Source organism: Oryctolagus cuniculus, chromosome 12 (assembly GCF_051225735.1).
Source record: "Oryctolagus cuniculus isolate XC-2025 breed Fujian yellow rabbit chromosome 12, ASM5122573v1, whole genome shotgun sequence".
NCBI classification, from domain to species: Eukaryota; Metazoa; Chordata; class Mammalia; order Lagomorpha; family Leporidae; genus Oryctolagus; species Oryctolagus cuniculus.
The window spans coordinates 88,499,988-88,527,060 of record NC_142878.1 but is presented as its reverse complement, the minus strand read 5'-3'; the positions used below and the strand labels follow the sequence as shown (position 1 = coordinate 88,527,060).

General features: G+C 57.8%; 1 protein-coding gene across 3 annotated transcripts in view; it reads left to right on the top strand.

Moving 5' to 3' along the window:
* The window catches only part of IGDCC3 (immunoglobulin superfamily DCC subclass member 3), a 48,045-nt gene continuing 20,972 nt past the window's right edge, over nucleotides 1–27,073 (top strand). For all 3 annotated transcript variants that reach the window (XM_017347948.4, XM_017347947.4, XM_002718189.6), the window contains exons 1-2: nucleotides 1–377; nucleotides 2,531–2,836. In XM_017347948.4, coding sequence (XP_017203437.2) covers nucleotides 272–377; nucleotides 2,531–2,836 — 412 coding nt within the window. In that variant the 5' untranslated portion in view covers nucleotides 1–271. The remainder of the gene's footprint in view (nucleotides 378–2,530; nucleotides 2,837–27,073) is intronic.

Genomic DNA, 27,073 nt, shown 5'->3' with positions numbered 1-27,073 from the left:
AGGAGGGCGGGGCGGCGCGGGCTGTGCGAGTGCGGAGCGCGCACCCCGGGCGAGGCTGACAGATCGCCAGGGTGGGTGCAAGATGGCGCAAGCGGCGCTCCCCCTGTGCGCCCCGCGCTCCTAGGCAGGCATGCGGCCCCAGCCCCCCGCCGCCTGGGCTCGGCCCCGGCCGGAGCCCCGGCGCCGGCCCCGGCGCCGACCCCGCGGGACGCTGTGAGCTGCGAGAGGCCCGGGAGCCGCGCGTTGCCGAGCCGAGCGGACCCCCAGCCCCATGGCTGCACCGCGCGCCGCGTCCCCGCGCCGCCCGCCCGCGCCGCGCTGGCACTGGCTCCTGCTGCTGCTGCCGCTGTTGCTGCTGCTGCCCGCGCCGAGCGAGGGTGAGCGAGGGTGGCCGTGGCCCGGGCGGCTCCGGACCGAGCATGGGGGAGAGCGAGAGGGGCGTACGTGGGCGCGAGGGGCGCACCCGGAGAGAGCTGCGGACCTGCGCACGAACCCCTCGCGGGAGGGACCGAGTGGGAGGAAGCGTAGCGGGACGGGGAGAAGCGGGGAGGTAGAGCTGCCGGGGGCCGAAAGGGAGTGCCGAGGACCGGGCTTCGGGGGAGAGACCAGGACTCGGTCCCCTGCGGCACCGGGACTCCGAGCAGGACCCAGAGCCGGGACCGAGGAGCAAGGAGTGCGGCGAGGCAAGAGATAGAGGGGCGGGCTGGCCTTGGGGACCGACGGGAATGAGCCAGGGGAGACCCCGCGGCCGGTTCCCAATCGAGGGAACTGAGTGCGCGGAGCCTGTCGGTGGCCCCCGAGTAGCCCCAGGTGACCGAGGCTGTAGACCGCAGCCAGGGGCCGGGGACCGGGGACCGGGGGCTGGGGGCCGGGACCCGGGACCCAGCCGGCTGCGCTGAGCGGAGAGGGCGCGTCCTGGATTTGGAGCTGGGAGCTGGCCAGTGAGTGCGCGGGAGAGTCCCAGGAGGAGGAGGAGGAGGGAGATTTCCGCCGGCGGCGCGTGGGGAGGGGGCAGCCGAGGACAGAACCTTGGAGCCAAGACCGGGAGATGCCCCCGAGCGCGAGCTCACGAGAGCGGCGAGGATGCCTAGGTCCCCGCCCTCCTGGGAGCGTGCGCCTGCGGAGAGACCCTGCCCCCGGCTCGCGGGCCGGGGCGGCTTTGCAGTGCTTAGCTCGACCACCTCCGCGGCGTTCCCTCGGTGGCTGTTTCGGGCCCAGGTCCCCGGAGACCGCTGCAGATCCAGCCCCTTCCCATCCACCGCCGAGTCCCGGGCACACCGGGTCTGGGCTACTGGCTCTGTGATCGCCCCAGGAAGCAGAGCACCGCGCCCGCATCCAGGGGAAACTTGAGCGCGGAGGGCGGTAGCCGGGTCCTACTGGGGCGGCGGCGGCTGAAACGCGGCTCACCGGGAGGTTTGACGGCCGATGTTCCTCGAGCGTCTTGGAGCACTTCGTGGGGTGCGCACGCCCCTGCGTTGCGGCACCTCCTCCCTCCCCATCCGCTCGCCCACCCTCTCCAGCTGGGAGGGGCCGGCTCTGGGATAGCTAGTTCCTTGGAAATGCGAGGAGGGGTCCGTGGGTGGGGTCATTCCTCCAGCAACGAGGTTGTCTTCGGCCTGGTGAGTGGCTAGCCGGAGGAGTTGAGGAGTTGGCGTTGTGCCTGGGGTGGAGGGCCCGTTCCTCCTGCCCTGCTTTCCCCTCTCTTCCCACTCCCCCTCCCTTCCCAGCTAAGCTGGCTTCTGCAGGAGCAGTGGGTTGGCTGGGAGCAAAGGTCCTAGGAATCCTCTCACCCTGAGCTGGGAAATTATAGCAGCAGGTTGCCACTCCTCGTCTCTCCCGATGACACCCAGCGCATCCGAGGGTGGTGCAAAGGCCATTGCCTGGGTGCTGGGCCCACACACCCTGCCCCCGGCCAGGCGTGGGACCTGGCCTCTGATGGTTTTGCCAGCAACAAGCACAGGGGTTTTTGTTGTTGTTGTTTTGTTTCAACCATCTCACTCTGCATTTCTTTAGAACTTTTTACTGCCCTTAGTACCTTGGGGTCTGTTAATACCGCCAAGCACCCCAGTGCCTCAAGCTGCATTGCTGTGCCTTGCTGTGAGCGGGATGAGGACAGGTTGCGCACCTGATCTATGGTCCCGCCCTGCAAGTTTTGTGAGGGGCATCGGTGCTTCTCCGGGGTGACCACAGGAGCGGTAGCTGTGTCACGGTGTCTTTGCACTGACCCGGGAGGCCCTGAGCAAGTCGCTTGTCATTTCTGGACTCCTGTTTCCTTACCTGTGGCAGAGGGAATGCCCACAGCATTCCCATCTCCCTGAGCTGGGCTGATGCTGAAGTAAAACACCACCTGGGATGGCGCTTTGTAGTGCGGAAAGTTTTGCATGTGTCTGGGATTTGTATTAACGTGCAGGAACACGGGCCCGGGCTCTGAACCCAGGGAGCTTGGGACCCCTGTGTGGGGGCTTCTTCCTGGCTGGGCATTGCACGCTGACTCCTTTTCTTGCCGTCTGTCTCCCCATCCCCCATGCAGGTCTCAGCCACTCTGCCGAACTGGCATTTGCCATGGAGCCAAGTGATGCTGTGGCAGTCCCTGGGCAGCCTGTGGTGCTGGGCTGCAGGGTAGAGGGGACTCCCCCAGTGCGAGTCACCTGGAGGAAGAATGGGGTGGAGCTGCCAGATAGCGTCCACTCCACCTTGCTGGCCAATGGGTCCTTGCTGATCCGTCACTTCCGGCTGGAGCGAGGAGGCGGCCCCTCAGACGAGGGTGGCTATGAGTGCGTGGCTCAGAACCGCCTGGGGCTGGTGGTCAGCCGCAAGGCACGCATCCAAGCTGCAAGTAAGTGGGCGTCCCTGTTTCCTCTTTGTATAAGCTGCATGGGCGGTCCTGGAGCCAGCCTGAGGCCTGGGCTTGGGGGGGGGGCAGTACCACTGATGTTGCTCCTAGAGGAACAGTTTCCTGGCAGGAGTCTGTTGGGAGACGCCTGGCAGTGGAGAAATATCTTGTGCTCGTGGAACTGATTGGATGCGAACTGACAAGAATGCAGGCACACTCACAGGTCCAGGCTCGGGGGAGAGGGCTGTACACATGGGCAGGCACCCCTCATATCCATGGGCCTCTCATACCTGCTGGAGTGTCCCAGCCCCCACCGACTATGATTCTTGTTTAAACAGTTGCCGTTCTTTAAGGATGCTTTCAGAGGTTTTTGAAGAGTGATTTTGGCTACGTGTAATTTTTTAACAATGTGCTGACTTTCATACCTTTGGGGTAGGCTAAGACCTTGACGTCATGAAGTTCTGAAGCTTCTCCATGGTGTGAGAGGGTGGGGGTTGTGGCACAGTGGTTTCAGCAGCTGTTTGGGGTGCCAGTGTCCCTAGGAGAGAAGTTCCGTTTCTGATCCAGCTCCCTGCTGATGCGCATCCTGGGAGGCAGCGGGTGATGGCTCAAGTACTTGGGTCCCTGCCACCCACATGGGAGACCTGCCTGAATTCCTGGCTCCTGGATTTGGCCTGGCCCCATCCTGGCTGTTGCTGGCATTTGGGATGTAAACTAGCAATGGAGATCTCTCTCTCTCTCTCTCTCTCTCTCTCTCTCTCTCTCTGCCTTTCAAGTAGATGAAAATAAGTAAACATTAAAAATATATGATAGGTTAGAGTTGGGTGCAGTGGGTCAAGCTGTGGGTTAAGTTGCTACTTGTGTCACCAGCATCCCATACCAGAGCACCATTTCAATTCCTGGCTGCTCCACTTCTGATCCATCTTCCTGCTGATGTGCCTGGGAAGGCAACAGAAGATGACCCATAAATTTGGGTCCTTGCCACCCATGTAGGAGAGCAGGGTAGAGTTCCTGACTCTTAGTTTTAGCCTGGCCCAGACCTGGTTGTTGTGGTCATCTGGGGAGTGAACCAACAAGTGGAAAATTTCTCTCTCTCTCTCTCTCCCTCCTTCCCTCTCCCTCTCCCTCTCCCTCTCCCTCTCCCTCTCCCTCTCCCTCTCCCTCTCTCTCTCTCCCCTTCCTTCCTCTCTGTTGTTATGCCTTTCAAATAATAAATGAATAAGGGACAGGGAGAAAGAGATTTGTTTTTTTAGTCTCAAGAATTTTGTAAAATATTTTATTTATTTATTGAGAGGTAGAGTTACAGAGAGAGAGAAAGGTCTTCCATCCGCTGGTTCACTCCCCAAATGGCCACCTGGCTGGGGCTGGGCCAGGTAGAAGACGGAAGCCAGGAGCCCCACCCAGGTCTCCACATGGACTGCAGGGACCCAAGCACTTGGGCATCTTCCTAGGCCCATGTTTTCCCCACGCTTTTCCCAGGCCATTAACAGGGAGCTGGATCAGAGGTGGAGCAGCCAGGACTCAAACTGGTGCCCATGTGGGATGCCGGCATTGTAGATGGTGGCTTAACCCACTGTACCACACCAGCCAAATCCTACTACATTTTAAAAATACTTATTTGGAGGCCAGCATTGTGGCGTAGTGGGTAAAGCTACCACCTGTGACTCTCCCTCTCTCTCTCTCTCTCTCTCTCTCTGACTCTACCTTTCAAATGTGAAAAACAAAAATCTTAAAAAGATAGGGTAGGATAATTTGAGGGTTACCTCAGTGATGAGCTCCTCTGGGCTTACCTTCATGTGCTTTTCTGAATGCCCGTGGGCCACTTGTGATGAAAGTGCCGGCTGTGCTTTAACTGCCCGTCCCACACAAAGCTGCTGCTGCTGTCTGATCTGCAGACCTGCGAGTGTGTTGCAGAGCCTGAGACATCCATGTATTTGGGGAGGTGGCAGACTGAGGGTCTTGGCCAAGAAGCATAGCTCTTGACAAAGGCAAACATTTTGGCGCACGGGGAATGTTCCCCATCCTTTGTCTCTCTACTTCCAGGACGAGCTTTAGTAATGATACTATTAGTATAATACTAATAATACTAACAGCTGACCATGGGAAGACTTGCAAAAGGCGTGGAAAACATGGAATTAAAAGATGAGCATATTTTGGCGCCAAAAAATTTTTGCTATCCTTGCATAGTTTCTTCATATGGCACATTTTCTGTAAACTTTTCAAAGTCCCCATCTACAGGGTGCGTGCTGTCACTCTGCCTAAGTGCTTTGGTGAGTTATCCTGTGTTGTCATCACGGTGACCCTGGGAGAGGAGCCACTGTCGTTCCCTTTTACCGAGGAGTAAACGGAGCCTTAGGGGGATTCAGGAGCATTGTGAAACACTGTATTGAGGGCTGTGTTGTGTCACAGTGGTTGGGTCGCCCACATGTCACATCAATGCCTGATTCAAGTCCTGGCTCCTCCACTTCTGATTCAGCTTCCTGCTGACGCGCATCTTAGAAGGACTCTGTGCCCGAGTCCCTGCCACCCATGTGGGAGGCTCAGAGCAACTTCCAGCATCGGGCTTTGGCTTAGCCTACCCCTTGGCTGTTACAGGCACTTGGGGAGTGAACCAGGGGATGGAAAATCTCTCTCTTTGTCTCTCTGCCTTTTAAATACAAGTTTCATTTTCATTTTATTTGAAAGTCAGAAAGAAAGCGAGAGACGGAGTCAGAAAGACGGAGATCTCCTATTTGCTGGTTCACTCCTCTCCCCCAAATACCCCAACAGCCAAGGCTAGGCTAGGATGAAGCCAAGAGCCAAGAACTCCATCAACAACTCCTGCTTAGGTGGCAGGGACCCAGGTCCTTGAGCCGTTGGCTGCGGCTGCCCCTGCGTGCACATTAGCAAAAAGCTGCAATCAGAATTGAACCCAGGCACTTCAACATGGGATGCAGGCATTCCTGGTGGCATCTTTATCACTGGGCCCAGCTCCCTCCCCTCCATGTCTCTGTGGGCAGCAAGAGAGCCAGGCCTGAGTGTCGGTAGCCTGGTGCCCACAGCCTCCCGCTCGCTGCCTCTCTCCCCATGGTCAAACGCCAACAGCTTTCTTCCAGGCTCCGAGGGCATTCGCGGCTGGGCGGTGATGAAGGCTCCGAGGCAGGAGCCCAGGCAGGCAGCGGGGGACATGCCCCTTTGTTCAAAGGAAGCCAGCTCCAGGCCCCCAGATGGAGCTTGCTGGGAGGCAGCCTTGGACTTCGAGACTGAATGGCTCCTGGCTCAGCCACCCCTCGCCCTGGTGCAGCCTGAGAAGATGGCTGGGTGTGACAGAGAGGGTGGGGACCCCAGGGAGGTTTGTGAGTGGGAACCGAGTTCTCAGGGTGCCCCCACGGTCTCTGTCAATGCCAAGGACACATGGCCCTGCTGGCCTCTGCGTCACCAGCCCAGGATCTTGGAGGCTTTGTGGCTGCAGCTAATGGCGAATGTGCTTTTCTAGGACTGGTAATACCTTCAAGATGTTTGGTTTCCTTTAACTCCTGAAAGTGTAAGAAATTGAGCTGTGGGTGGGGTCGACCCTTAGGGGTCCTGGAAACAGCTGGGAGGTTGCTGTTGTACACCAGCAGTGTGACATGGCCTCTGGGGGCCGGGGTCCCCCCGGGGGTGCTGGGACGCCCAGCAGCCGTGTGGCTGGGTCCCCTGTTCTCACCACACAGGCCAGTGTCCACAGTAACCCCCAAAGCTGCTGAGTTGCCTGGGTTTCCCCTCCCTGCCCACATGCCACTGCTGCAGGTGTGAGACACAGTGGGGTATGCCTGTCTGAAAAGTCACGAGCAGCGCTCCAGGCCCCCTGCCTCTCCTGCCCGCTCCTCGGGGGCCAGGGAGGAGCCTGAGGCTGACCCGGCAGGGCCCACAGTGCCCAGGCCTATATGCGTCTGCTGGGAGTGCACCCCCTTCCATCTCGGTCTGGCTGGGGGTGGGGGGTGGGGGCTGCACTGCAGGCTGACCCCGTGGGGCTTCAGGTTCCAGTGTTGCCCTGTGAGGAGGGAGTGGCATGGGATGCTGGCAGCCTGCTTCTCTGCCTTACAGTCCCGGGCGCTTGAAGCTGAAATTTGTTAGTGATGAGACCCTGGACAAGTACATGTGCTCCCAGCTGTTTCTCATCTGTGAAATGGGCATAACAAATGCCAGTTGACATGCCTGCATCTCATATCAGAGTCCCCGGGTTCGACTCCAGGCTCCACTTCTGATTTCATTTCCTGCTAATTTACACTCAGGGAGGCAAAGGGTGATGGCTTAAGTATTTGGCCCCTGCCACCCATGTGGGAGACTCCAGTGGGGTTCCTGGGGCTCCTGGCTTCTGCCTGGCCTAGCCCTAGCTGGTGCAGGCAACTGGGGAGTGAACAGTAGATGGAAGAGCTCTCTCTCTCTCAAAGATTTATTTATTTCTTGAGAGGCAGAGCTACAGAGAGAAGGAGTGACAGAGAGAAAGGTTTTCTGTCTACTGGTTCACTTCACAGTTGGCTGAAATGGCGGGAGCTGGGCCAATCCAAAGCCAGGAGCTTCTTCTGGGTTTCCCACGTGGGTGCAGGGGCCCAAGCACTTGGGGCACCTTCCACTGCTTTCCTAGGCCATACCAGAGAGCTAGATCAGAAAAAGGAGCAGTCGGGACTTGAACTGGGTGCCCATGTGGGATACTGGCACCGCAGGTGGATACTTAACCTACTATTACCAACAGCGCCGACCCTCTCTATTTGCATGTATAGGCATGTGTGTGTGTGTGTCTGCCTTTCAAATATAGTTAATAAATAAATAATATAGTTTAAAAAATGGGCATACCTTGTACAAGAGAATTCTAAAAAGTTCATGGAGAATGGAATTAAAAGATAAGTTCAGGCCTCGTGATTTAGCTGCTGGTTCAAATGCCTAATCCCACATCCAAGTACCTGGGTCTCAGTCCTGGCTCCACTCTCAATCCCAGTTTCCTGAGAGGCAGCAGGTGATGGCTTAGGTAATTGGGTCCCTACCACCCATGTGGGAGACCTGGAGTGAGCTCCTGGCTCCTGGCTTTGGTCCCAGCCCAGCCCCAGGCGTTGCAGGCATTTAAGAGGTGAATCAGAGATTGGGAGCTCTTTATATCCGTTCTCTCTCTGCCTCTCAAGTAAATATTTTTTAAGATTTATTTATTTATTTGAAAGTCAGAGTTACACAGAGAGAGGAGAGGCAGAGAGAGAGAGAGAGAGAGAGAGAGAGAGAAGTCTTCCATCTGCTGGTTCACTCCCCAATTGGCCACAACTGCTGGAGTTGTGCCGACCCGAAGCCAGGAGCTTCTTCCCGGTCTCCCACACGGGTGCAGGGGCCCAAGGACTTGGGACATCTACTGCTTTCCCAGGCCATAGCAGACAGCTGGCTCGGAAGAGAAGCAGCCAAGACTAGAACTGGTGCCCATATGGGATGCCGGCGCTTCAGGCCAGGGCTTTAATCCACTGTGCCACAGTGCCGGCCCCATCAAATAGATCTTTTTTAAAAGATTATGTTTGGGCCGGCGCCGCGGCTCACTAGGCTAATCCTCCGCCTTGCAGCGCCAGCACACCGGGTTCTAGTCCCAGTCGGGGCGCTGGATTCTGTCCCGGTTGCCCCTCTTCCAGGCCAGCTCTCTGCTGTGGCCAGGGAGTGCAGTGGAGGATGGCCCAGGTGCTTGGGCCCTGCACCCCATGGGAGACCAGGAGAAGCACCTGGCTCCTGGCTCCTGCCATTGGATCAGCGCGGTGCGCCGGCCGCAGCGCACCGGCCGCGCCGGCCATTGGAGGGTGAACCAACGGCAAAGGAAGACCTTTCTCTCTGTCTCTCTCTCTCACTGTCCACTCTGCCTGTCAAAAAAAAAAAAAAAAAAAAAAAAAAAAAAAAAAGATGTTTATGTTTGTGCAGAAAATGTGGAAATCCCGCAGTTTCTCATACTATGCCCTTTCCAGGAATTCTGTGGCGGCCTCTGTGGTGTGCTCGTGCCCACACTTCGCCTGCACACAGGAGGCCCTGGGTAACAGCAGCCAGCTCTTCATTCTTCTTTTAAAGGTGGTGGCCCTGGCCCAGCCGCCTGCTCAGTGCCCAGCCCCCAGCTTCCTCCCTCCCTGGGATTCATTGAGGGCGCACTCCAGGGAAATCTATCAGGGAGTGGAATTATCGGAGCCATAGTGCATCTTGTTCAGCTTTAACCTCTTCCTGGACAGGCCTGCAGGTTCTCCCAGACCCTTGTTTGGGGGAGCTGAGTCTGGTGGCTGGGGAGGCCCCTGCCACCCCACCCCGGGGGGGCCAGCTCCCCTGCAGAGCTGCACCGACTCTCACATGGCCTGGCCTGTGTGCCTGGGTGATTCTGAAGAGGGCTGGGCTGACCTCAAGGGGGAGGAGCATGGGGAGCCCCAGTTCCATCCTCGCTCTTCCTCCCTCCCTGGCCTCAGCTTGGTCTCAGGCCCTTTAGGGAAATGGGGTGAAGAGCCCTAGGACCTAGCACAGGGCCTCCTGCACTTGGCTGAACCTGCCAGTCACCTGGGGATCTGATAAAGTTCTGATTTTGAGGGCCAGCCTGTGGCACAGTGGGTTAAGCCACACCTGTGACACTGGCATCACACATGAGCACTGGTTTGAGTCCTGGCTGCTCCACTTCCGATCCAACTCCTTGCTAGTGCACCTGGGAAAGCAGCGGAAGATACCCCAAGTGCTTGTGGCCCTGTACCTACATGGGAGACCTGGATGGAGTTCCACGCTCCTGGCTTTGGCCTGGCCCAGCCCTGGCTGTTACAACCATCTGGGGAGGGAACCAGTGGGTGGAAGATCCACTTGCTCTCTCTCCTCTCTCTGTTTCTCCCTCTCTATATAATTCTGCCTTTCAAATAAAATTTTTAAATTCTGCATTGGAGTTTGTAGGTCTAGGCTAAGGCTTGGACTTCCGCATGTGTAACAAGGGCCCAGGTGACATGGGTGCTGCTGCTCCACAGCCCTTCTCTGAGTGGCAAGGGGCCTGGCAGAGGGGCTGCAGTGGGCATCTGTGGGCCACGTGGTGATGTCCGTAGAGCAAGGGCTTGGGGCCAGGCCTCAGTGGGGTGGCCCCCAGCTCTGCCACTCATGGATGGGTGCCCCTGCATGAGCCCCTTGACCCTCTCCAGGCTTTGTATCTGTGTCCTCATTGGAAAAAGCCATGGGCACAGCCCCACCGGAATGCTGGGGTTGGGGGTGAGGACAAAAGGCTGTGATGGCAGCAGGGCCCCTGGCACAGGGGCTGGCCACTCAGAAAAGCCAGCAAGTGCTCCTGTTGGTGCTAGGGCCTGACCCCCACTGGAGAGGAGGTCGGGTCTGGCCCCACCCACAGTCCACTCTCAAAGAGCCAGGATTGCGCCACTGCCACCCGGGGCCGTCCTGGCTGGGCAGACTCAGTGGGAGTGATCAGCGTGGGCTGGGCAGCTGATGGACCGGGCTTGGTGGGCCTGGGTCCCAGCCCTCCCCTCCCACTGAGCTGTCACATAACCTGAGCTCACTTTCCTCATGCTGTAGATGGGGGGGAATAATAGTTACCCAGGGGCAAGCTGTGGGCTGCCCCTGTGGTGATGTGTGAAGGAGCTTAGTTTGGAGGGGCTGGTATCTGGCTCAGTGGTTGAGACTCTGCCTGGAACACCCACATCCCTTGCCGGTGCCTGAGGTTGAGTCCCTGTCCTGCCTCTGAGTCCAGCCTCCTGCTAATGTGCACCCTAGGAGGCAGCAGGTGACGGCTCAAGCATTTGGGAGACCTGGATGGAGTTCCTGGCTCCGGGCTACAGCCTGACCCTACCCTGGTTGTTGCCTGCGTCTGGGGAGTGAACCAGCAAATGGGAGATCCCTGTCTCTCTATCTCTGTGCTTTAAATAATTTTTTAAAGATTTATTTATTTGAAAGGCAGAGTCACAGAGGGGCAGAGGCAGACAGGGAGAGAGAGAGAGAGAGAGAGAGGTTTTCCATCTGTTGGTTCACTCCCCAGATGGCCATTGTACAATGGCTGGAACAGCACCAATCTGAAGCCAGGGGCCAGGAGCTTCTTCCAGGTCTCCCATGCTGGTACAGGAGCCCAAGCACTTGGGCCATCTTCCACTGCTTTCCCAGGCCATAACAGAGAGCTGGATCGGGAGAGGAGCAGCTGGGATTCAAACCAGTGCCCATATGAGATGCTGGCACTGCAGATGGCGGCTTTACCTGCCATGACACAGGGCCGGCTCCATGTTCCTTAACTATGATCAGGGAACTAAGATTACCAACAGTTATCAATCTGGGGCAGGCCACAGAGGAGCTCCGTTGACTGTGTGTGATTCCCGGGGTGGGGCCCTGTGGCCCCAGACTCCTAGAGAGACGCAGCCGGGTGAGGGAGCGTGGGGTCTGCCCCCGTGAGTCGCCATCTGCTCAGACCCTTGGTCCCTGCTTCCAGAGCCAGTCTCTCCCCAGCCAGACTTGGGGGTGGCCGCTGAGCCAGCTGCTCTGGAATTTGCCTTTAGCTACAAAATCCTCCTTGTGTGATGGGCAGGGAGGCAGCCCCCCCGCCCCGGGATGGAGGTGGGGTGGGGGGAGGCCAGGGGAACTATGGGCGGGATCCGTGGGGCAGTGGTGAGGGGCTCGGTGTATCTGGTGGGCGCTGTGGAGGGCAGGGGCACAGAGAAAGAGGTAGTTACTGGCTAGGTGGCCTCTGTCACGCCGGTCTTCTTGGAGGGGCAGCTCAGCAGCAGCGCCCTACGTGGGGAAGACCTCTCCTCCACCCCTGGGGCACACAGACCGTTTTGTCCATTAGGGCAGGAGGCAGGTGCTGCTGCAGCAGTGTCCTGAGGTGATGAGGGAGTGGCTGTCGCATGCCTGCCCTCGTCCTGAGGAGCTCACCTGTCACTCAGCCCCCCCTAGGCGGGCCCCTTCTGACACTTCTGAGAAGCCGTGAAGTGAGAAAAGCACCTTGTCTGGATACCAGGAGTCCTGTGTGGCTACGGACAAGTCACTCAACCTCTCTGGGCCTTGCTTTCCTCATCGTGAAAACGGGGTGTGGGGGGGTGTCGGACAGAGGCTCCTTTCTGCCCTGGGGCCTCTCCCAGTCTGTTGCCTGTTCCTCCCACACCCAATGCCTCCCCAAAGACCACTTAGTGCACAGCCGCGGCTTCCCTCTGTGGGGTCTGTGGCCTCCAGGCTCGCCCTTCCTCCCTGGGATGGCTGCGAGTCTTGTTAAGTGACTGAGCCTGGGTGCCCATCTGTCTCTTCCGTGAGACTTTAAGCCTAGACGGGCTTCCCCTCCTTTTGTATTTCTCCTGTTCCTGGCCACTGCCCGAACACATGGCCTGGGCACAGAGCTCTGTCTCTCTCTCTCTCCCAATCTCTCCTCTCCCTCTCCGTCCCCTCCCCCCTCCTCCCCCATGCCCCTCTCCCTGCCTCTGATTGACAGCATAGCTGCAGGAGCAGGGAGGACAGCCGAGCCCGCAATGCACACAGGCAGGGCAGCGTCCACGGGGCGGGCTCATCCCTGCGAGCGCCGAGACTTCCTGTCCAGATGGGCTGTGACTCCTAGACTAAAGGGCTCCGTGCCTCCTGTGCCTGGGGCTTGGGTCTCCTGCCTTAGACCTCCTCTCTCCTCTCTCTCTGGCTGGCTGGGGCCTGTGTCCTCAGGCTCTTTGGCCCAAACTGCGGGGCAGCAGGCGGGGTCGGGGGTGGGGTGGGGGGTGTGGGAGTGGAGTGAGGCCCCCAGCCCCGCCTGCAGGACGAATGTGGAAGTCGACCGCTTCTGGTTCCCACACCTTGGCTGCACTGTCGCAGGCAGCCAGCTGGCCCCTTGAACACAATGTGCAAATCTTCTCTGTTCCCGTGCCCGGCATTGTCAGCGGCCGGGCGCCTTGGCTGGGAATTCGGGCCGCTGAATAGGAGAGGCATTTGCAGGCTGCAAATGCAGTGCCGGCCCCCTCTGCCCTCGCTCCCCTCCCCAGCCCGGGAGACAGGACGTTCTCACTCCTGGCCAGCTTGCGTTGCCTTGTCCTCCTGCCCGGAATCCCCGCAGGCTGCGTGTGTGTGTGTGTGTGTGTGTGTGTGTGAGAGAGAGAGAGAGAGAGAGAGAAAGAGAGAGAGAGAGAGACTGACTCTCCTCCAGCAGCTTGGAGGCTGTTCTGCCCAGCTTTCAATAAAAGTAGAATGGAACAGAAGGGGCACCTAGGGTAGAAAACTCAACAGCTCACTCCTGTCTTTGTCTAAACAGGACTGAGTGGTTCCACCAAAAACGCCTGCCTGGGCTGACAAACCTATGGCTGCAGAAGCTTCTGCCGTCGTCTGGTTGCAGACGAGGACGACAGAGGCCAGCTGTGTGTGTGTACCTGTGTGGGCACCTGCTCGAGCAGGTGTGTGCTGCGACTTTGTAAGCGTGGTTGAGGATTGGGTCTGTGCGTCCTGAAAGAGCTTGTCTCTGGGAATCCTTCCTCCCAGGAGCGGCAGGGCTGGGCTGGAGCAGAGGGAACCGGCGCCAGGCAAGAAGGAAATGCTAGGTCATTTCATCAGGTCCTCCAAGGGACTGGCCCTGTCTGCGCCCGCTGCTGCGAGACCCAGAGCCTTAGGGTGGTGGCTGGTGGCTGACATCATGGCCTGACAAGAGACACAGACAAGGAGGGAGATCTGTTCATTGGCTCACTCCCCAAATGCTCTCAACTTTTTAAAAATGTACTTCCAAGTTTTTTTTAAAGAGGTTTATTTATGAGCCGGCGCCGTGGCTCAATAGGCTAATCCTCCACCTTGCGGCGCCGGCACACCGGGTTCTAGTCCCGGTTGGGGCGCCGGATTCTGTCCCGGTTGCCCCTCTTCCAGGCCAGCTCTCTGCTATGGCCAGGGAGTGCAGTGGAGGATGGCCCAGGTGCTTGGGCCCTGCACCCCATGGGAGACCAGGAAAAGCACCTGGCTCCTGGCTCCTGCCAGGATCAGCGCGGTGCGCCGGCTGCAGCGGCGGCCATTGGAGGGTGAACCAACGGCAAAAGGAAGACCTTTCTCTCTGTCTCTCTCTCTCACTGTCCACTCTGCCTGTCAAAAAAAAAAAAAAAAAAAAAAAAAAAAGAGGTTTATTTATTTATTTGAAAGGCAGAGAGCTTACAGAGAGGCAGAAGCAGAGAGAGAGAGAGAGAGGGAGAGAGAGTCTTCCATCTGCTGGTTTACTCCCCAGATGGCTGCAACGGCCGGAGCTGCGCTAATCCAAAGCCAGGAGCCAGGAGCTTCTTCTGGGTCTCCCACGTAGGGAGTACATGGGCCCAAGGACTTGGGCCATCTTCTACTGCTTTCCCGGGGCATAGTAGAGAGCTGGATTGGAAGTGGAGCAGCTGGAACTCGAACCAGTGCCCATATGAGATGCTGGCACTGCAGGTGACAGCCTTAACCACACGCCACAGCACCAGCCCCAATGCTGTCAACTTAACAGCCAAGGCCGGACCAGGCTGAAGCCAGGAGCCCAGAACTCCATCCAGGTCTCCACATGGGTGGCAAGGATTCAAGCATTTGGGCCCCCACCTGCTGCCTCCCAGGGTGCACATTAGCCAGGAACTGGCTCAGAAGTGGAGTAGCCAGGGCGTGAACCAGGTACTCTGATATGGAATGCAGGCATCCCAAGCAACGCCTTGACCACTGCTCCAAACGTCTGCCCCAGACCAGTGTTTTCTGACTCGTGAAGTGGGTGCCCCCAAACCTGGCTGCTGTCCTGTGCTGTCCCGTCCTCACCAGAGAGCCTCTCTTGATGTCTGAGCCGGCTCTCCCTGCCCCAGCTTTATATACCCCCTTCTTAGAAACGCTAATCCTGGCACTGCATTCAAATCTAAGAGGGGAACATGAGAGTCGCTTCTACGGGCTCCCTGTGGAGCGGCACCTGGACTCACTGTCCTGGGGCGGGGGGGGGGGGGGGGGGCTGAGCAAAGGCTCAAAGCATTGGAAGCAGGGGGCACTTCTGGCCAGGCCCCAGGCCCCAGGCCCCAGACTCCAGGGAGATGAAGGAGTAGGGGTGGCCTCACAGGCAAGCTGGAGGGGCCAGGGTGTGCTTCATCTGGCTCAGCCAATCGCAGAACAGCAGTTTTAAGTTGTTGTTTATTTATTTGAGAATCAGAGAAAGACACATTCCATCCACGGTTTGACTCCCCAAATGCTAACGGCCGGGGCTCAGCCCACCCCAAGCCGGAAGTCAATCCAGGTCTCCCGCATGAGTGACAGGGACCCGGGTACTGGAGCCATCACCTGTTGCTTCCCGGGGTCTGCATGAGCAGGAAGCTGGGGCTTAAGCACTCAGATAGGGGATGCGGGTGTCTTAACTGCGAGGCCAAACACTCACCCCGCTGCGTCTCCCGTGGATCTTGGTTTCAATGCTCTCTCTTGGCCTTTGTCCCTCTGCACACGTGGCCCAGACCCCGGCCTTCCCCTGGGACCACGTTGAGTACATTGGTCTGTAGTGTCTCTCAGCCCTAGGCCAAGTTGCTCCCACCCTGTCCTGACTACTTCCTTCCTTCCTACAGCCTCTCTCTCCCTCTCTCTCTTCCTCCTCCTCCTCCAACTGTGGGAGACCCTAGGCCCCTGTCTTCCACTGTGCCTAGAGGGGCATTGCTCGCTAGTGCAGGCCCCTGCAGAGTGCAAGGTGAAGAGGACCCCCAGGACGGGGTCTGTGGCCTCCTGAGCTGGTCAGAGCACCCCTGGGGCCGCCTGCACCAAGTGCAATCTGAGAGTCCCGAGCCCGGCTGGGGCCTGCCTGAGGCCTGCCTGGGGCCTGGCCGCTGACACTGACCACAGTGGGTGTGGGGGCAGCCCTGGCTGCTCTCTGGAATGCTGGTGTTAGGTTGCAGTGCAGATGCAAGTAGTGATAATGGGTAGGAACTGGACTTTCTGGTCTGGCTGCTGCCCCCAAGGCCACTGGAATGTAGGGGGTGGGTGATGGCGCTGCTCGCAGGAGGCCCCAGGGACTGGGGTGGGCAGATGGAGACCAGACCACCTAAAGGGAGAGAGGGGGCAGACAGCCATGACCGAGAAGCGAGTTCCAGCCCTTTCGCTGAGTTACAGGCTGCAGCGGTTGGATGCTAAGATGCCCAGATCACCTAGCACATCAGACAGCTTTCTAGTCTCCAGGTGCGAGGGAAGAGGGCCCCTGGACAGGGCCGGGCACTGTGACACAGCGGGTAAGCCGCTGCGGGTGATGCTGACATCCCATATTGGAGCATTGGTTCCAGTCCTGGCTGCTCCACTTCCAATCGAGCTCCCTGCTAATGGGAAGGCAGCGGAGATGGTTCAAGTGCTGGGGCCCCTGCCACCCACGTGGAGAATGGGATGGAATTCCTGGATCTGGCTTCAGCCTGGGCCAACCCTGGATGTAGCAGCCATTTGAGGGGTGAACCAGTGGATCGAAAATTCTCTATCTCTCTGTCGCTCTTCATTTCAAATAAATATAAATCTTAAAACAAAAACAAAAACAACAGCAACAAAAAAAAAAACTGTGGGAGAAGACTTGGAGGCCACCGGGCCCATTTTACAGACTTGACCACTGAGGCCATGAGGGAGTGATTCACTGTGTGGGCTGGCAGCTTGCAGAGGCACCGGATAAGGGCTCCATAGGTCTCAGGGGTGCCTGTGTTCAGACACCTGTCATGAGATAGCAGGCAGCAGTAGTGCGATGGGGCATCCCTGGTCTAAACCCCTTATGTGTTCATTTGCTTAATTCCCACAACAATCCCACAGATAGACATTATTCCTGTTTTATCAATGAGTAAGTGGAAACCAGAATGATTAATTAACTTGTCCAGTTAATTAAATAGGGAAGCTGGGATTTAAACCCAGTCTGACTCACCACAAGCTCACTGGCCTGAGTGCCTTTAGGGTGGATTCAAATCCTTGGAGAATGTATCAGTTGCTTTGTTAAATTTATTTACTTATTTTTATTTTATTTGAAAGGCAGAGAGACAGAGACAGAGATGTTTTCCACCCACTGGTTCATTCCCCAAATGCTTACCACAGCCATGGCGGGGCCAGTCCAAAGCCAGGAGCCTGGAACTCAGTCCAGATCTCCCACACTGGTGGCAGGGACCCTCACACTTGAGCCATCCCCTGCTGCCACCCAGGGTGTGCATTAGCAAGAAGCTGGGGTTGGAAGTGGAGCTGGGACTCAAATCTGGGCGCTCTGATGGGGGGTGCAGGGGTCCCAAGCGGTGTCTCAACTGTTGCCCCAAATTCACACCTCGGCATAACAGCATTAAACGCCAGATATCTGGGTGCAGGGAAGGTGGGGGGCAGAGAGCAGGCTGGAACCCTGGCCTAGGTGGGAGCCCCTGCTGTGAGGCAGGGCGGAGCTGGCCAGCGACAGCCCCGAAGTTGCTGGGACTGCTGGAGGTGGAGGTGGAGCCTCGGCTTCCCAGGAGGGAGAGCAGGTTCCCCGCCCCGCCCCCAGCTCCCTTGCCAGTCTTGTTTCCGCATAATGCTGCTGATTGCTCCACATCTGTCATAATTACTCTTTGTTTGAAAATTCAGAACAAATCACAGGAGAGGAACTATCAGGGCTCCGAAGGCGCCTTCTCCCCGGGGGTCCTGGCAGGAGGGGGAGAGGGGGGAAGTGGTGGGGAGGAGCTGTAATCAGCTCAGACTGCTGATTGTCCTTGTCCTGTCCCCTTGCCTGGGCCACAGCCACAGTCCCCAGGGTAAGGTGGCTTAAGACTTCATGCAGTTGCATACACACGCCACCCCTTCCACAGTCCCCGCCTGGTGTGGAGGCCGCCGGGAGACCCCTCCCAACCTGGGGGAGGGGTGTGCAGCGGGCCCCTGCCCTCTTGGCCCCTTGAACAATGGGTTGGACAACAGGCTGCTTGGTAACGGGAGAGAGCCTGGCAGGGAGGGGCGGCTGGGCCTGCCAGAAGGGCACCGGCCCCAAGCACAGGTCAGGGGTCCCTTACTGGGGAGGGGAGTAGGGCAGTTGTGGCTGGGGGTGGGGTCCTGGGACGGGGTGGGCACTGGATCTCTAGGGTGAGAGCCCTGGGTGCTCAGAGCTTCCCACTCACGCCCCAGCAACCTGACTTCTGCTTCCTGCTCCCATGCCCAGCCTGAAGGCCCTGGGTCTGGGGGCTCATGACTCCGGAGCCCTAGGCCCAGCCTCGTGACCCTGTCTACCATGTCTCCCTCCCAGCCTGGCTCCGACCCACCAGGGATTGTGTCTGCAAGGACTCTGCAGGCTTCTGTGGGGGAGAGATCAGGGACACCCTAGAATTCATCCCCAAACCTTGCTGGTCATAAAAGCCCACTCGCTCTTGCCCTGGACATGGGGAGACTCCACCGACACCTTGTGTCAGTTTAGGTGCAGACAGCCTGCAAGAGGACCAGCTCTGGGTGCAACTTCTCCCACTCCCTTGACACAGCTGGGCCTCAGTTTGCCTTTGTGGGAAATGGGAGGGAGCAGTGCCCTGTCTTTAAAAAAAAAAAAAAGATTTATTTATTTGAAAGTCAGAGTTACTGAGAGAGAGAGGGAGAGGAGGAGAGAGAAAGAAATCAATCTTCCATCCACTGGTTTACTTCCCAGATGGTTGCAACAGCTGGTGCTGGGCCAGGCTGAAGCCAGGAGCCAGAAGCTCCTTCCAGATCTCCCATGTAGGTGCAGGAGCCTAAGCACTTGGGTCAGCTTCTGTTGCTTTTCCCAGAGAAATAGCCTTAGCAGGGAGCTGGAAGTGGAGCAGCCAGGACATGAACTGGAGCCCACGTGGGATGCCTGCGTTTCAGGCAAAGGCTTAACTACTGCGCCACAGCGCCAGCCCCCCGGCCCTTCTTTGGAGAAGGATCCAAGTATTTATGGGTGTGGAGTCCTGATCCCCATCCACCAATGGCACCATCCTTTGTTCAGGTTTCAGCGAGTGTTGATGTCGGCAGGGTAGAGGAGCCAGGGGTGGGCGGGTCAGCGAGTACCTGGCTTCAACGAGACACCTGCTGTGGTCCCCATTACTGAGAGGTCCTGGAGGAGCCGGGATGTGACCCTGACACCATCATGTTCACCTCTGCACCCTCCCCAGCTCCCACTTCCACCAGAAACTGCTTTTCTTTCCTTTTTAAAGCTTTTCTTATTTATTTATTTTATTTGAAATGCAGAGAGACAGAGAGACAGAAACAGAGAGATGGACAGAGGTAGACAGAGCTCCCCAGCCACTGGTTTACTCCCCAAATACCCACAACAGCTAGGGTTAGGCCAGGCTGAAGCCGAGAGCCCAGAACTCTATCTGTGTCTTCCACATGGGTGACAGGGACCTAAGTATATGAGCCACCGCCTGCTGCCACCCGCGGGGCGCATTAGCAGGAAGCTGGAATTGGAAGTGCAGCTGAGACTTAGACTTGGACATGTAGGTGTCTCAGGCAGCATCTCAACCCGAGAGAGAGAGAGAGAAAGAGAGCGAGAGAGAGGAGCTGTTTATAAATGTAAAATTTCAACTCCCTCCTGTGTGACTGTGACCCCCTCTGCCTGCCTTCCTGGGCCTCGGGACCAGATTCAAATATCTCCACGGTTCTTTCTCAGTTCTAAAATTCTGGGACACGAGCCTACTTTTCTTTTCTTTTTTTTTTTTTTTTTTTTTTTTTTGACAGGCAGAGTGGACAGTGAGAGAGAGAGACAGAGAGAAAGGTCTTCCTTTGCCGTTGGTTCACCCTCCAATGGCCGCCGCGGCCGGCGCACCACGCTGATCCGATGGCAGGAGCCAGGAGCTTCTCCTGGTCTCCCATGGGGTGCAGGACCCAAGTACTTGGGCCATCCTCCACTGCACTCCCGGGCCACAGCAGAGAGCTCGCCTGGAAGAGGGGCAACCGGGACAGAATCCGGTGCCCCAACCGGGACTAGAACCCGGTGTGCCAGCGCCGCAAGGCGGAGGATTAGCCTACTGAGCCGCGGCGCCGGCCTGTCGTCTGGGTTTTGTGGAAAAGCTCTCCTGTTTTCTCCCCCTTTTGCTCTGCCCATCCTGCACTGCCTTCCTGCACTGTGTGTCCCTGGCCTTGCCCAGGTTCAAAGCGGCTGGCCCAAGGCGGAGTGTCAGGACATGGGTGTCCCTGTCCCAACAGGGCTGCCTCGCTGTCTGCCCTGGGCTGGGAGTGGAGGATAGGGAACGGCCATGGGAGGAGCTGACCAGTCCTCGTGCACAGGCGAGGAGGACCGTCTCTGCCCAAGCATTGTGCGTGGCCACTTCCTGTGCATCTGTGCTGTGCAAATGCCAGGGTGTGGCAGGTGTCCTTGCAGTGCGGGCTCTGCCAGTGCAGGAAGCCGAGCCCCAGAGTCCCTACTCCCCTAGGCTGCCGCGGGCAGTGGTGAAGGGGACATTCCCATGTGGGACTCATGCCCCCCCCCCCAACCTGGAGCCTGGAACTGGTCTAGAGTGAACAAACACGGAAAAGGAAAGGGGGAGGGGTCTCAGTTTCCAGCCCCCTTACTCCCAACTGGCCTGAAGCGTAGACCAGGAAATTTGGACACGAGGCTCGACAAGTGTGTAGGCAGACCGTGGAAAGGGCCAGTGCTGTGACTCAGCGGGTTAAACCACCTTTGACAGTGCCCACATCCCATATGGGCACTGGTTCGAGTCCTGGCTGCTCCACTTCTGGTCCAGCTCCCTGCTAATGCGCCTGGGAAAGCAGCAGAGGACGGCCCAAGTGCTTGGGTCCCTGCACCTACGTGGAGACCTTGAGGAAGCTCCTGGCTCTTGGCTTCAGCCTGGCCCAGCCCCAGCTGTTGTGGCCATTTAGGGAGTGAACCAGCAGATAGAAGATCTCTGTGTGTCTCTCGGTCTCTCCTCTCTCTCTCTCTCTCTCTCTCTCTCTCTCTCTCTCTCTCTCTCTCTCTGTAACTCTGCCTAGAAAAGGGCCAGCTCCGGGAGGGGCAGGAAGCCTTTTTGGCAGACTTGAACCTGGGCAGGTGCACCTCAGCCGAGGCACACGGGGGTGGGAGGGGGAGCTTTCCTGGTTGTGCTGGTTCATCCTCCTCTGACTCTTTCCTCTCCCCTTCCTCCTGTCCAGCCTGTGTTTCTGTTATCACTGCTGTGGAAACTGAGACCGGGAGAGAGAGGGCCTTGTCCCAAGTCCTGGATGCCTGGAGCTGTGACACAGGGGTCTGGGTGCTCTTGCCAGGGTGCCCTCAGGTCCGAGGGGATTCGGGCTCTGATTTCAGACCCAGAGCTGAATGGCACAGTAGGGAACTGAAACCAGCATCTGGCTTGTGATAGATGAGTTGCTGGGCCTTTTTTCTGCCATCTCCAATTTCGGTTTGGCTTTGCCTTGTCCGCCTTTGGGTTATTTTTGTTCTGCAGCTTGGAATAGCGCCCTCTTTCTGCAAAATTCCCTTCACCCTAAATTTTGAGGTCTCGCAAAACTGTATTCCAATCCTCCAGCAGCTTAAAGGCACCCTGTCTAATGTAGTCTCACTTGCAGATTGGATTAGAATATTGTTTAAAATTTATTTCTTTAAGAGGATTTTTTAAATGTATTGATCTTGTGGATTTTAAAGGGAGAGACAGAGAGGAAAAGAGAGAAAGAGAGAGAAGGGAGAGAGATCGTCATCTGTTGGCTAACTCCCTACAAATGCTCACAGCAGCCACAGCTGGGTCAGGCCAAAGCCAGCAGCCTGGAACACCATCAAGGTATTCCGTGTGGGTGGCAGGGACCTAAGTACTTGAGCCACCAGTTGCTGCCTCTCAGAGTGTGCATTGTCAGGAAACTGGCACTGGGAGCAGAGCCAGGACTCAAACCCACCCACGCACTCCCCAGTATGGGATGCACGTGTCCCGTGCGGCATCTTAACCGCTGCACCGACACCCGCCCCCTGAATTGGAATCTTCGTGATTTGTTGTCCCAGATCTCCCGCAACGAGACTACCCAGAAGGAGCCTCAGGACCGAGCCCGTCTGCTGGGCCTTCCTCCTCTGTTTCTGATTTTGCTTCTGAAATGATTTTCCCGTCGAACTGTCACAAAGTCAAGATCATTACACGCAAGCTGGTGTGATGCCGATGGAGCGAGGCTGTCCCGACATAAAGTGATCTTGCTTCTGTTGTGCCGATTCACGAAGGAACCACTGAGCTGCGTGCCTGGCCGTGCTCTGGGGGGTGGGGAGGGAAGACTGTGAAGCCTGGGTCTGTTCTGGGACAGAGAGGATCTAGCTTATAGCTCCCGCAGTCTGCAGACCCCTTACGGAAGGGCCAGCTCCTCCTCTCTGCTTCCTCAGGATGGGGCCTGGGGACTGACCCCCTGGTGAGGGTGACAGGATGGTGTGGCTATACCTCCCGCTGGTACTCAGCGGCCTGTGGTTGGGAGCGCAGACCAAGCTGTGTCACGTGTTGCTCCCTTAGCATCCATGGGCAGCTTTCACTAAGCCACCCTCTGCAGGCTGCTGCTGGCCGGTCTGACATTCCTGGTGCCAAGGTGAAAGGTGTCGACCATTTCTCTACCTTCAACTTTACCCTAAGTCCCCTGCCCCAGCCTTCCCTGGTCTTCAGGGAACACCATGTGCCTGTTCCGTTCTCCTCTCTGAAACACTCCTCTTCTAAGGCCTGGCCACTTGGGAGAGGACAGAGATTAGAGTGAGCCACAGGTGCTCAGATCACCCTAAAATGCACCCCCTCTTCCCTCCTGCTTCCTGTGCCTCCCCTTCGGAAGGACTAAGCTGGCGCCCACGTGCTGCCTCCTTGTTATCTTCAGAAGTCACAAGCATAATGATAACAAGGCATCCCAGGAGTAGGTGTTGCTGTGGAAATGGATAAAGTAAGGGAAAACCCAGTCATTATTGTACTCATTATCCTCCTATCAGAACACTCAGCCACCGAGCGTCATTTTGAAAGGGACTTGGGCTCTCGGGTTGCAGAAAGAGAAGATGCAGGGAGAAACAGGCTTCGCTGAAAAGCGCTCTTTCAGGTAAAAGCATTGGGTCTCCAGAAAGGAGCTGCAGGCTCCTCTTGCCCTATGAATGGTGGCCCATGTTCCAAAGTTATCATTTATCAGAGCAGCAGAGGCTCAAGCAGGCTGGCTGAGGTCTGGGTGAACCATGAGTGATGGATGGGAGCAATTACATTTGCCGTTTCTGTCGGAATGATCATTGGAGTCTCGTAAAATGAAACTGGTGGCCTACGTAGCATCAGGATGGTCTTTGGTCCTGCTGGGATTTTTTGTTTTGTTTTTTTTTTTTTCTTTGGATGAGTCTTTCTTTTTTTTTTCTTTCCAGAACAGGGAGCTGCAAGTATCGGCTCTTAGAGTCCTGGGTTTGTGCAGGGGCCTCAGAGGCTGGAGGTGGGAGGGAGAGGTGAGTCAGAGTGAGGTGGAGGTTCCAGGCCTCTCAATCGGCAGCAAGTCTACTTTTCTCTTTTTGTTTCGTTTCGTTTTGTTTTTGGAGTTCTCTAAACTGACTGACTAGACAGATGGGCCTGTGGTGACAACAGGTGCTGTGGTGCCAACTGGGCTTGCGGTCCTAGAGCCTTCGGCTGCAGAACTAACCGACTCTCAGACAGAGATTCAGTTAGGAGAGTTACAGAGAAAAACATTCTGGCCACATCTGGGGTGCTGACCAGGACTGATTAGACCTCGACTCGGGATGGGATCAGCTTTTCACGAATCAGGGTCACAGCCAGTGCCAGGGGACATGCACTCGGGTTGGCCGTCAGAGCAAGGCACAGCCTGGCTGCTGCCCGTTTGTTCCCTCCACAAGTGTGGTCCCTTCTCTGTTATTCTCCCATGAGTGGATGGGTCGGTGGATGCTCCTGCTTAAGGGTTTGGCTGTGCACTGCCCACAAATGGCTTATGTATTATGAACTTTTCATTATTACCGTGAAAAACCTCTGAGAAGCTAACTTTATAATAAAAAACGGGTTTTTTTTTTTTTCAAAAAGATTTTTTTATTTATTTGAAAGGCAGAGTTATAAAGAGAAGGAGAGGCCGGCGCCGCGGCTCACTAGGCTAATCCTCCGCCTAGCGGCGCCGGCACACCAGGTTCTAGTCCCGGTCGGGGCGCCGGATTCTGTCCCGGTTGCCCCCCTTCCAGGCCAGCTCTCTGCTGTGGCCCGGGAGTGCAGTGGAGGATGGCCCAAGTGCTTGGGCCCTGCACCCCATGGGAGACCAGGAGAAGCACCTGGCTCCTGCCATCGGATCAGTGCGGTGCGCCGGGCCTCGGCGGCCATTGGAGGGTGAACCAACGGCAAAGGAAGACCTTTCTCTCTGTCTCTTTCTCTCACTGTCCACTCTGCCTGTCAAAAAAAAAAAGAGAGAGAGAGAGAGAGAGAAGGAGATACACACACACACACACACACACACAGAGCAGGGGCGGAGGGGGAGACCTTCCATCTGCTGGTTCACTTCCCAAATGCCTGCAATGGCCAAAGCCAGGAGGAGCCAGGAGCTTCTTCCAAGTCTCCCACCTGAGTGCAGGGGCCCAAGCATTTGGGCCATCTGCTGCTGCTTTCACAGATGTTTTTAGCAGGGAGCTGTATCGGAAGCAGAGCAGCCAGGTCTCAAACTGGTGCCCATATGGGATGCCGGCATCACAGACAGAGGTAGAGGCTTCACCACAGTGCTGGCTCCGAAAAGGTTTGTTTTGCTCACAGTGTAAAGGTGCAGGGTCTAAGGCCCAACGGGCCCTGTGGGTTTAACATCAGCATCTCGGGCAACACAGAGCCTCATGTGCCAACAGGGAGCATGAAAGTCTATGTCTTATCTTCCGCAACCGCCAGTCCGACACCTACTGTGGGCCTGGGCAACAGACTCGACCTTTTTTGTTTCTTTAAAACAATATAAGTATTAATTTGATTTGAAAAGGAGAAAGCGTGCTTCCCATCTGCTGGTTCACTCCCCAGATGCCAGCAATGGCTGGGTCTGGGCCAGGCCAAAACCAGAACCTGGGGGCTCCATCCAGGTCTCCCTCATGGGTGGCAGGAACCCCAGAACTTGAGCCACCACCTGTCACCTCTCAGGGTGTGCAGTTAGTAGAAAGCTAGCGTGGGGAGTGGAGCGGGACTCAGACCTAAGCACTCTGGTGTGATGTCCAGGTCCGAGAGCCCTACCCACAATGCCAAACACCCACCCCAACGAGTCCTTCTTATCATTTTATAAACCCTCTAGAACACCGCAATAGACATACACCATTCTCCTTTTAGACAGAAGTAGTCTTAAGACTCCGTCAGAAGGGGCCAGAAAGAGCCAGTTTCTGGACAAAGGAAATGCAGAGCTACAGGAGGACATCAAAGCAAGTCAGTTCTCAGATCAGCAAGTCTCTGAGGCCGGCGCTGTGGCGTCTCAGGTAAAGCTGCTGCCTGCGGCACTGGCATCCCACATGGGCTTCAGTTGGGAGCCCTGGCCGCTCCACTAACCATCCAGCTCCCTGCTAATGTGCCTGCGAATGCAGTGGAAGGTGCCGCCCTCCCCGTGCTTGGGCCCCTGCACCCATGGGGGGGGGGACCCAGAAGGCTTCCTCAGGCCCCCAGTCTTTGTGGCCATTTGGGGAGTGAATCAGCCTATGGAAGACTTCTCTAGAACTCTTTCAGATAAAAAAGAAAAAAAAAGCACAGCTCATAGGGCCACGTCCCCTTGCCTGTGGCTTAAGCACTGAGGGCTGGAACAGAGAGGGAAGGCACTGCTGGATCTTGGAGGACAGAGTCCCCCAGCCCCTTCCTGGGTGGGGAGGGTGAAAGCCGGGCAGCTGTGGCGGCCGGAGAGTCTCTGAGTAGCGGGACCATCGGCTGCCCGGCTGCACCACGCTTCCCTTCCGTCCTGAGTGCTGCCCGGAGCTGAGCCGCCTCCCGTCCTCATCGCAGGCGCAAGAGAACGGCCCCAGGCTTGCTGGCTTCTGAGGGCTGGCGGGGTTCCGCGGGCCCCTGTTCCTCAGATTCTGCAGCCTGGCCTTGCAGACCTCCTTGTCAGCCCTGGCACCCCACCCCACCCCGACCCTGGTTCCCATCATCCGTCCCCGGGGAGCCCCAAGGTGTATATGGCGTGCCCGCCCCGTCTCCAAGGGTTTCGTGCGAGCCCCCAGAGGAGGCAGGGCCAGGCCTGTTTCTCTGAGCGCAGCCGGGGTGGTGCCTCTCAGATCCCGTCCGCGCGCCGCCTTCCCTCGCGGAGTTCCCTCAGTTTCCCTCCGGGGCCCAGCCGGGGAATCCGAGCCGCTGCGGCGGGAGGGGGCGGCGGGAAATGGTGCCTCGCTCGCCCCAGCGACATCAAACCCTCGTTTGGCGCGCGGGGACAATGGCCGTCTTATTTTCTCCATTCGCCTTGCACAATGCCGGACTCTCTCATTCACCCGCGGCGGTGCGAGCGAGGTAATTAGCCCGCGCCATTCAGCGCGGACAGCGGCGCGATGCGGGGGGAGGCGCCCGCGGCGGCGCGGATTAGCCGGCCCGGGACGCAGCTGCGGCCACTTCAAAGGCGCCCGGCGGCCCGGCCGGCGGTGGGAACCGGCCCTGCCCGCGCGCGGCCGCCGCCTGCGCCCGGGGCGTCCTCCCCGGCCCGGGCCCCGCCGCCGGCCGCGCCCCGGGCCCTGCGCCCCCTCGCCGCCGGCGGGACCTCGAGTGCCTTTCTCCTCCGCGCCCCGGGAGTCAGAGGGCACGGCGGGGGAAGGAGGGCGAGGAGCGAGGGGGCTGGGAGCTTGACACAAAGCGCTGCCCTCCGACGAGTGGAGCAGATGGTCCCACTTAGGCCGCCGCCGCCGAGGCCGGGCCGCGACCCCGCCCGCCGCGCCGGGGCCTGCTCGGGGGTCTCGCGCAGCGCCCCTCGCAGCGGAGTCCGACTGCCCACGCGGGCCGCCTGGGGCGAGCCCTGTGGGGTGGGGGTGGGGGTCTCGGCGGGGACCCTGCCGGGCTGGAGAGTCGGGGTCCCAACCCTAGCCCTGGAGCTCATCTGAGTGGGCCTGGCGCCACAGCGGACCCGTGATTGAGAGCCCAGCGGGGTTGAGAAGGTTTCAGTCTGGTCCAGCTCCTTCATCTTCCTTGGAGAGGCTGGGACCCGGGTAGAGGAAATGACTGGCTGGCGGGCAGCGACTGAGTGGACGGCTACATGATAGGGAATGACCAGTCAGTCCCCAGGAGCGTATGACCCTTAAAGTCAGTCTGCAGGACGCGGCCGATGGGGGCTTGCCCTTTACGTGGTGTTTGTTCTAGGAGCAGGAGACAGGAAGTGGGTACACGGATGAGCAAGGCGGGTAGCTGGCTCTCATGCAACCTGTTCCCCGCCAGGACACAGGGGCAGGCAGCACGTCAGAGTCGGGGATGGTGTCCGCTTCCTTTGGGGCGCAGGGGA